This window comes from Xenia sp. Carnegie-2017, unplaced genomic scaffold, assembly GCF_021976095.1.
Source record: "Xenia sp. Carnegie-2017 unplaced genomic scaffold, XeniaSp_v1 HiC_scaffold_22, whole genome shotgun sequence".
Classification (NCBI taxonomy): Eukaryota; Metazoa; Cnidaria; class Anthozoa; order Malacalcyonacea; family Xeniidae; genus Xenia; species Xenia sp. Carnegie-2017.
The window spans coordinates 3,043,532-3,054,617 of record NW_025813485.1 but is presented as its reverse complement, the minus strand read 5'-3'; the positions used below and the strand labels follow the sequence as shown (position 1 = coordinate 3,054,617).

The 11,086-nt window shown below is 35.9% G+C and overlaps 1 protein-coding gene and 1 long non-coding RNA gene across 2 annotated transcripts; both read right to left on the bottom strand.

Annotated features, from left to right (window-relative positions):
• Window positions 1-1,289: 1,289 nt before the first annotated feature.
• Window positions 1,290-1,707, bottom strand: LOC124447229. Its single transcript, XR_006948663.1, has 2 exons — window positions 1,572-1,707; window positions 1,290-1,439 (listed from the first exon to the last, which is right to left on the bottom strand). It is a non-coding gene; the product is annotated as an uncharacterized LOC124447229 (long non-coding RNA).
• Window positions 1,708-6,331: 4,624 nt separating this feature from the next.
• LOC124446928 (uncharacterized protein F54H12.2-like) lies at window positions 6,332-7,474 on the bottom strand. Its single transcript, XM_046997812.1, has one exon. The coding sequence runs from the start codon at window positions 7,472-7,474 to the stop codon at window positions 6,332-6,334; it is 1,143 nt and encodes a 380-aa protein (XP_046853768.1).
• Between the last annotated feature and the right edge of the window lie 3,612 nt (window positions 7,475-11,086).

The following is an 11,086-nucleotide window of genomic DNA, read 5'->3' as shown; positions in this document are numbered from 1 at the left end:
TTCATGTTGGAGGGAATATGTTGGAGCATATAAACAACTTAAAATCATTACACGAGCAACTAAAAGAAATGGGCGCAAGCATCGATGATAAGGAACTGGCAATGACACTGTTGGCCAGTTTGCCAGATAAATATAAGCCATTAATAACGGCATTGGATGCTGTTGGTGAGAATGAACTTTCTTATGAGAAAGTGAAAAACATGATACTAAATGATGAAGACAGAGCCAAAGATTCCGAGACCAGAAAAGAGGATGCATTTTCCGCGCAACGTAACAAGTTTCGAGGTGGGAAACAACGTGGTGGTCAGAATGAGAACATTTTTAATCGAAAGAAAGGCTTTCGTGGCAAGTGTTTCATTTGTGACGAGAAAGGGCATCTACCAAAAGACTGTCCGCAGAAGAAGACGAAGCAGTTTCCAAACAGTGGCAACTCTTCAATCAATAAGGGAAACAAGTCTGCTCAGCTTGCAGAAAACGAAGAAAATAGCGAGATCAATAATGGTGATGCGTTGATTTCAAATTCATCAAACATTACAAGGAATTCAGATTGGACTGTCGACAGTAGATATCATGCAGCTTTGTCACACTTTTGTCACGGAGCTCTTACCCGTGCCAGTTAGTTTCCAGTCCCCTGAAGTTGATCGGTGCGCGCGCATGTCAACCGGAAATAGGGTTTAATAAACATGGCATGGCATTGGATGGCATGAAAATCGGAAATACGACAAAGCTGGAAGTTGCATGCTATTGACAAAGTAACATTAGATCCGTTTCCTTTTCTCAATCGAAGGTAAAAACGGTAGAAAACGAGGTAATTGCATTTTATAGTTTATACTTTATCGAAAGGTTTACATTTTATCTCTTGAAACAAATGGAATTGAATGTAGACATTGATCTGGCATTAAGAATGAACAAATTGACTTTGGAGTCAGAAAAGGATGAAATAACTGTACGTCAAAGTTTGTCAGAAAATAAACTTTTAGACTGCTATGCTGAAGAAATTGTTGCAATGATAAACGCTGAAGTAAATAAGAACTGCAATGGATGCATGATTGATCACCCCTCTCATCGTGAGCATGACTGCCTCATGATGGAGCATGACGAGCGTATGTTGTTGCATTTTGATGATGCCTTGGAAAATGTGTCCGAAGAGACTGTTATGAAAGACTTTATGAAAAGCATTGAAGATGTCAAGCCACCCGTTAATGGACTTGAGATACTAAAATACACTTGTAACGACTGGCGTAAATTATTTGTTTCGGATAAAAAGAACAAACTTGAAACGCGAGTCGTTAAGCTTTTGTAAATATATATTTTTATTTATTCCTGTTCGATTCGTAAGGTCAAACAACAAACTTGAAACACGAGTCGTTAAGCTTTTGTAAATATATATTTTTATTTATTCCCGTTCGATTCGTAAGGTCAAACCATTACACATTGTTCTAAATGAAATATAAGAAACATGTATGAATTTACTGCTTACATGTTAGCACTTCTGTATACATATACGTAAGCGATGTAATATTACATAGAAAAAAACATTTTACGACAACTACAAACGAATAAAAACTTACTCGATAAGGTCTTTTATGAGACGATACATGCCCACACGAGGGTTTTACAAGATAATCATCACAGTGATCACATTTTTCTAAAAAATAAAATCGACGCCTCTGTTAAAGTTAATACAAACACTCTAAGGAACAGAAAAAAGACATACTGTACTTACTGAAGGTATAAAACGACGGTTATGGTGAGGCCATCCTTCTTCGATTGCATGTTTGGATATTGCATCTTCACAAAGGCTCTCTGTTTCGTAAGTGGTTGAGATACACTACACATGCGCTTCAGATGTGACCTTCGTTGCCATCTCGCAAATGTAAATTATAAATTACCATTGAATAGTATGACCTTGAATAATGTGGCGTGGGTAAGATCTGTGCAGTATCCTAGCTTTTAACTCTGTCCTTCTTAGATTTACAAACATTATTTTTATTTTAGTATGCGTTTGTTTTACTGGTTGCTAGAGATCGTATTAGGAGAATTTAAACCAAGAAGTTAGGGCAATCAACTGATAAAAGTGCAACGCGCGTTTGATATTGATATTGCAGTAATTGATACCACAAGCCTATCTGCCTATAGTGGTTTAAATTTATTAACTTATGCATTCAAGATGCGATGTGGCACAACAATTTTAGTTGTTTCAGGCTTACAATAACTGGTTTACTGCTGAAAGTGGCGTATATAGGTAGAAGTGTGCCGTAAGCGTAATATTATTCGAGCTATTTCATGCATCATCACTTTAGGGAATTTCCCTTTTCATCTTATGAAGGCGCAAAATATTTCAAAAACATCGAGCTTCGCGCAGTATGTATAGCTCTAAGAGGCTTTCTTGGCATGTTTCCATTAAACAGATAGAGATAGAAACAATAGCAGAGGATTTTTGCAGCTATGCAATATTAAAGTAATTTTCACACTAAACTGAAAATGAAAAGATTTTATTGAACAACGTCACTTCAAAATAAGATACAAGTTATTATGAAACGAATTCATCTAACAAAGTTAATCTTCTTCATCATTGGCAATCTCACCAAAGCTGTACTCTTTTAAAAGTCTGTTGATGAGAAACTTTCTCTTATCAATAGCTGCTTCCATAGCTTCCTGTGGATCAAAGTCGTCATTTTCTATAAACCCTTTCTTTGTATGCATTATTTTTCTGTGGATGGGATCTTTTTCAGTTGGTTTATCCACATAAGACGTTGCATATAAATACTTTCCAATTCTTTTTGAAGTTTTGGTAGAATGTTAGAATATGCTTGATTTTCAGCTGTCTGCTCATCCAGACCACTGTTCACAAGGCTTTCCTTCATCTCATCGAAATCTACATTACTTCTTTCCCTTGCTTCTTCTATCAAAGGTATCCAAGGATCAGTTTTCTCCAGTTTCAGCCTCATTTTCTATTGACATTGAACTTTCAGATTCATCTGTTGAACTTGTAGAAACATTATCTTTGAAATGCATTCCCTGACTGTCTGAATCTGATTGAGACATTTTTTCCTCATCCCTTAGTGGACAGTATTCTTTTTCGTGTCTGCGTAAGTTGAAAGCTCAATTAAATACTTTTCCACAATATCTGCAGCTCATTTCGCCGGCACTGCTTTTTTAGAAATGAGACATTTTATGTAGCAATGTGCATTTGTGGGCAAATGAGCAAGTGTGTTGAAGCAGTTATGAGCATTTGAGCAAGTGCTCATAAGTAATTATGAGCATCAATGAGCATGAGCAAGTGTGTTGAAGCAGTTATGAGCATTTGAGCAAGTGCTCATAAGTAATTATGAGCATCAATGAGCATTATCATCTGTTTAAGAGGAATTTAAACTATTGTATATTGTACCAAGTTGTTATCATGTATTCATTTATGGGTATTGCTCATTTAAACTCTCCCCTGCTTTATGATAGCAACTTGGTATAATTTATATACAATAGTTTAAACCTTTATTCGTCTTATGAGCAAGCCATAAGGAAAAAACATACAGACAGCAAGGAATTCATTATGGAAAATTGGAAAAGTTACAAACAACTCTTGTGAACTATGAATGTTGCGAACTATGAATGTAGTTACAAAATGAATGAACGATTAAAAGACATGCCTATGCTTGTGAGGATTTTAAAGTAAACCCTCAAGTGCTTTTAAAATTTTTGTCATAAATATCTGCTAAAGTATGATGTGTTCATATGTAATCAAAAGAGATTTTGTTGTTTGATTGATGTAGATAATTAGAAAATATTTAATAAAAATTGTTCATTGTCCAATGTATTCTTATTGTGTGCACTTTGTTCACTATTTTACAAATACCTCCCCATTCAAGCTAGTCGAATCATTCCGTCTTTCTTTGAATATGTCAAAATGTTTACTAGCGAGTGGTTATAAAAGTGAAAGCAGAACATGTTTGCTTTTATTTGCGAGACAATGGACGTACGTTTTAGAACACCTGCCAACTTTTATGTGTGTGGTCAAAGTCAGTCGGGCAAAAGCTATTTGGTTAGGTCGATGCTTTATAATTTAAACGAACTTTTTTATCCTGTTCCGAATAAAATTATTTACTGTTACGGCGAACGGCAAAGTGAATTTGGTGAAATGGAATCAAAAATTCCAAACATTTGCTTCGTCGAAGGATTCCCGGACAACTTATTTGATATTCTGGAAGGTTGTCAAAACTCTTTAGTGGTCGTTGACGATTTGATGTCAGAATGTTCTAGCGATCAACGAATGTCCGATTTATTTACCCGCGGGTCACATCACCGTGGCGTCTCTGTCATGTATCTAACACAAAATTTATTTCCGCCTGGTAAACAATCCCGAACAATCAGCTTAAATTCCCACTACATGATCATTTTTAAAAACCCCAGAGATTCGCTAGGTATCGCAACATTGGCACGCCAAATGTACCCAAGAAAACGAATTACCTTTTGAGTCATTTCAAGACGCCACATGCCGCCCTTACGGTTATCTTTTGCTCGATTTGCATCAACTCACATCTGACAATATGCGTGTCAGAACAAATATCTTGCCCGGTGAAAAGCAGATTGTCTATGTACATAAGTGATAAGCATCGACATCAACAATCATTTAAACATCATGTCTAAACGAATTAGGAGCAATCTTCCGTACCTGCAAGTACTTGCAAAATCTAAGCCGAAAATTCGAAAGGTTATCATCGAACATGGACCATCTGATGTCATGTTGTGCATTTGTGAATGCGCAGTTAATATGTTAAAAGGAACTGTACCGATATCTGCGAGTCAAAAACGACGCTTGTTGAGGTATAAGAAACATCTCAGAGCCTTAGCGAACAAGAGAATTTCAAGAGCTAAAAGAAAAACTTTTAAATCAAAAAGGAGGCAATCTACTGAGCGCCTTCCTACCGCCGGTTTTGAACGTACTAGGGAGTTTGCTGAAATAATGAAGCATGCCAAGCGAATGATTTTAGTACCTGAAGACGTTTATAATAAATATGAACAAAAGCAAAAATTTGAAGTTTCGCCAATTACGATGAACATGATGCAAAAAGATACTCAACTCTCACACATCCTTCACCAAGACGGTTTAAGTGACGATCAAAGGCAAAAACTTTTCAACACAAACTTTGAGCAATTCCTTAATTTGAAGAAACAAAAAGATATTCAGATACCCACAGTACGCGTGATGGATACAACCGACGGGAAAGAAAGAAACTCGGTAATAAACAATGAAGTGCGTACATTAGCTGACTCCGTCATTGTACAAAGTGTGCCGAAGACGATGCGTGAACGCGCGACAGCAATACTGCATCGTATTAAAAGACATCCTGATATAATAACTTGGGATGACTCAGGACAAGTCAAACTTGACGGTGTTATTATCCCTAAATCAAATATATCAGACCTCATTAGCGACGCCGTAAGAGGGAGAAAGAATTTCAATCCTACAGGTTCTAGAGAATTCTTTCGCGTTTTATCAAAAATAGACATTCCTCGCGATTTGGTTTGGAACGATGTAAGATGGGAAGAAGCTCAAATGGAAACTTCGCCAGATGAAGAAGACGGAATAGCCTACCACAGAGGCTCAAGAACGAAAATGACACCACCTAAAGCCACCCCTACACTAAAGAAAACTCGTTTACGTTGGATAGACTATTAAAATTTGACATGTAAAGATTTGTTTTGTTTAAATAAATAGAGCAGTTGATATCAATTTCTTGACTGTTATCATTAGAATATGCAAATAGCAAACACAGGCAATTAGTTTACACAAAGAAAATTTTATTGATAATAAACGGCTCAAGCTTTTACAACAAATTTTATACTTGACTGAATGCTATCGTTTAGGGTTACACTAGTTTCTATATGAAAATGTCTTCTAACGAAACTTGATACCTTGTTATCGTTCTCAACAGTATTACCATCAAACATGTTTACAATCTTATTCATGTTATATCCTCGCACTCTATGGCTGAGGTAAAATATACAATATTGTCCACATACATCCGTCCAGATACTTTGCAATTGACGTTTATTAAACCCCCAATCATAATGTTTCAAATAATCTCTAAAGAACTTATGATATCGCCCTGGTGGTTGTCCATAGCTATCGAAAAATTCGGCTTTTTCTTCTGAAGGAAAGTAAAAGGCAACCCAATGGGTCCCCGGTTTTCCGCTTACATCCGTGTTTTCGATAAATCCTTTTGGGTAGCTTTCGATTTCTTTAGGCAGACGGTCGGCTGGAAAACGCCGAGAAATTTTTTCCTGTTACCGGATCAGATTTCAAAGCGGCCCATATTTGTGAGGTGTTCATTTATCCAATGTAGTCATAAACGACATTTCTCTCTCCATCGATTTGTATTATATTCTCAAACTCTCCATAGCAAACGAGGCTAACTGCATGAGTTGGCGGTGTCGAGAATTGTAAGTCAATGGCCAGGTTTCCTTTTTGCACAGTGTTAAAATGTTCGGATGCACTGCACATATCGGGGGTAAAGTCCGCGCCGAACAGGGCAAAACCGTTTGGGAAATCTTCACGCGTAATGCCATTGCCTGTGTCGTAATACATTTTCCCAGTGCCTGAAAACTGCGATAGAAATGCTTCTATAAATCTTGGATTCGCGCCAAAGGACAATTTGATTGGTTTAAATGGTACAGATTCACCATTTATTGAAATGCCTAACGATGAAATGTTGAAATGTTGGAAATTGAATGGGTTCTTTTTATAAGCTCCGTTGAATGACGCACTTTCAACAAGACCGAAAACAAACGATTTAGGCACTAAACCATTGAAAAGGTTATCTTTTTGCAGCGAAGGGTTTCCAGAAGGAATAATAAAACTTTTACAGTCCACACGTCTTACGGGGTAAATGGCTGGACCTTTTTTCAAGGCAACTTCGTGAGCCAGAGATATACTAGGATTCACTTTGACTTTACGAACTTTAAGGTATGCATCTATCAGTTTCACTCTAAAGGCTGCACCGTCCACCGATGACATTAAGACAAATTCGTCACTGGTACGGTTCATGACCACTTTCAAATCAACATAGCTAAGTAAGTAACGTTCACCAAAGAAAACATCGCAAAAGATAGGACCTGCCATATCAACAATTTTACTTCCCATGATAAACTTATTTCTTGTCTTCAAACCCCTGTTTGGACTTGCGTGGGCAGGATCTGCATTATCCATCTGACCTGCAGTATCTTTGTAAAATAACGCTGCGGTGAGCTGGGATTGTTTGGCTGACGGACCATAATTTAAAAGTGTACCGAGATATGCACGATATGGATATGTTCCTGTTGCTTGTGTAACTAACTTTCCTTTTAGAAACACGTCAACTTGCTTGAACAAACTGTGCAAGAAATTGTTTACAGGTCCAACTTTAGTGTCATCATCGATATCCCCACCATCGGCTTTTGTTACTTTCGCTCTAGCTACCAATATTGTCTTAGACATGTCAACATAATCTGTGCCGGGCGCTAAAATGTAATTGGTCCATTTTCAGATACGCTGGACACAGGTTGATGATCAATCCAATGCCCTTTTCTAAACTGACTTGTGTTGGTGGGACAGAAAATAAATCAAGTTCGGTTTTGTACATTCTGCAGATTTTGGATGAACGAAATCCATATTTAGCCGAAAATGTCCTCTGCTTCTTTAGCTGCTTTACGTCTCTTGGCTGAACTGTGAATGGCAATGGAAGTCGTCGCCTTTCTCTTTTAGCTGGTTTTCTTGACCGTTTCTTTGAAGACTTTCCTCTTCCTGTTTGAGCAAACTGCTGCATTCTGTTTACAGCCATTTTCCCCACATCTTTAGCAGCCTGATTTACTCGCGATTTTGCAGACTCTTTCACACTTTTCCCAGAGATAACATCGCCTAAAACGTTTGCTCCTGTGTTAAGAGCGATTTTACCCAGAGCTTTTGCACCGCTTTTTGCCAGAGGTATTACAGCTCTAGCTAAACTGCGAAATAAGCCACCAAGACCATAACCCACTTGCCCGTATCCTCTTGGCCAAGGTGCTCCTTTAAACACTGGTGATGAACCGTATCCTCGTTGCTGGTTGAGATAATATTGAACATAACGATTTGTTAGTCATATTTCTTATGTAAAATAAGACGAAGCTTGCTTTCTGAAATGAAGTGTCACTCTCGACTTCCCTCGTTCAAATGCGATGGGGTTTCCTAACTCGTCCCTTAAGAGAATTTCAATGTCCTCAAAAGATTTTGTTTGCACGGGTATGTATTGGATATTAGTGAATGTTCTTGAAACAATGTCTCCATATTTTCCATGAATGGTAACTGCCTTTAGTAATTTTACATTGACGTCTCCAACAACTTGCGGTTGTACAATGTTACAATATACATACATCATGACGGATCCGTGCAAATCAGAAGCATAAGGGCTTTCGGTTGTTTTTAAAATCTCTACGTCTTTTCCGCCAAAACCGAGTAAGACCGACATTCGTTGATTAAATGAAATTCTGTAACCCTGGCTTACATGCACTTTAATTTTTTCTGTTCGGGGGTCAAAGCTCAATTTAATATTGTCGTTTACTTCTTTGTCAAGAGTCTCATTAACTGATTTTACTAGGTCGAAGGCTTTTTCATACAGGCCATAGTCGACAAATACCGGAGTAGGTAGACCTGTTTTGTGAGTTACATATATATGTGTATCCAAACCTTTTTTCAACGTGTACCATGTATGAGGATATGTAATTGAATACAATCCTACTTCCCAATTACCATTTAAATTCACAACGTGAGGTAATTTTACGCGATAACCCGAAATCTTATTCTCAGGAAATACAGAGAGAGATGCATTACTAGGTAATGTCAGATAGAAGTGTGTCCCGCTCATCTTTAAGGTATAATGTGAAATGAAAAAAATCATGAAAACGGTTACGTTTTATATATGTATTTCCGATGCTGGTACCCATGAATTAAATTTGTTAGGGTAACCTGACCACTTTACAAAATATTGTACATTGCCCCCTCTACCACGTTTCTTAAGTATTTTTTCAATCTCATAAACATCGTCTTTCTTGATGACTTTTTGAAGTTCTTTTTCATAAAATGTTCCTTGAAGTTCGTCCCCTTCATGATCTTTCAGTCTGTATACAGGAGGATTGCGCGGTATTTTTGACTTACAGTGAAAATTTCTTTTGAAAAATTCGGTAAATACCCCTTCTCAAAACTTCGTTTTATTTTACTTATTCGTACTTGGTCACCTATATCAAACTTATATTTTACATGCGTATGTTTATTTAATTTGCTATCACCATATAAATTTTGACGAATTCTATCTTCATTTTCACTTGTAACGTTGATCGGTTTTTCCTTAATGCTGCGATGCATGCTATGATTATAAGAATACAGTAGATCAGGAAGCATGTCAATGTATCTCATGGTTTTGTTTGCTGTGAAGTAGCGCCACATTTTAGTTTTCAGTGTACGTATCAAACGTTCAACGATGGATGCCTTCGTCTCGTTAAATGTATTAAACAAGGTAACGTTTTCTTCTGCCAAAGTTTCTTAAAGTCTCGATTAAAAACTCCGAGCCTTGATCCGTTTGAATGTGTGTCGGTTTACGTCCTGATGACAAAATCTTTTTAAAAGCTTCTACCAACGACGATCCTGTTTTCTTTTTTAATGGAACAGCCCATGCATATTTGGAAAAAACATCGATACAGATAAGAAGATAGCGATACCCATCATTATACTTTTGCAAAGCTTGCATGTCTGCAAGATCCAATTGCCACTGGTGGTCAATACCACTCACTACGACACGAATTCTTTCAAACTTTCTTTGAATAGGTTTATGCAAAGAGTATGCGTCTTGTTGCATGAGCCATTCTTTAATTCTTTCACGACTAATGTCATATATTCCTTCTGCCTTTACATCACGGTACAAACGTTCAACACCTCCGTAGCCCAACAGGACGTTTTGGATTGAAGTATACACCGGCTAAGTACTGGTCAACGTTACTTATGACAATGTTCTCGTGATAATAATTTTGCAATTAGATGTCAATTTCTTTTAACTACTCATTATCAACGGGTAGTAGTTAACTAATATATATATATATATATCATCGCAGGATCAAGTTTTTTTATTATAAAATGTATTATGTCTAAAAATAGTCATAATACATCTTATAATAAAAAAAACCGGGGGGATCGTTTTTGAGGCAGTCAGCGGTATTAAACATAAAAATAGAGAAGGGTGAGCCTGTGATAATGATATACATATTAGAATAGTGAATAAGAGTAATATAAAATATATAAACAAAAAGATTTCATAAAAAAATATATATATTTCAAATAAAATATAAAATAATTACATTGATGAAAGTCCAAAGTCCAATTATTTAAAATGATATTATGGAAATTCCAAAGTCCAATTTATTGATGATACAAATTGTCACGCTTCAATGCTTTATCCACATTAATGAAACGATAAAAGGAATCAACCTTTTCACCAAATTCTTCATCCCAAACTAATATTTAACAAAATTTTTTTTAAAAAAAATGATGATAAATAAGTAAGTGTCATATTGTTAATAAACATTGAAAAATTAAAATATGCTTACCAAAAAACTTGAGATAAAATTAATCACAAACACCAATATTAACAGGTTGAACCAAAGACGTTGTTGCTTTATGAAGACAGAAAAGAAATCCAATATGGAGAAGACCTATTATGAAGATGTTTTGACCATCATATTTCCAAAAAAATTTCAGATCTTGAATAATTGAATTAATTCTACTTTTGAGAGACATCTTCTCTCTTTGAGTGACTGAATATTTATGATACAAGTAGATATATAGAAAAGTATAAATATAGAGAAAATTGTAAAAAAATGAAATTTATTGTAAAAAATTGAAAAAAGTTGAAAAAAATTGAAAAAAAATAAATTTAAAAATGTAAAAAAATGAAAAAAAATGTAAAAAATTGCAAAACAATTTTAATCAAGAAAAAACAATTTATTACATGTTTTTACAATTTAAAATGTTATATTAAAAAAAGATTTTTTAAAATAAACCACTACATTCACCAAATGACGTGGG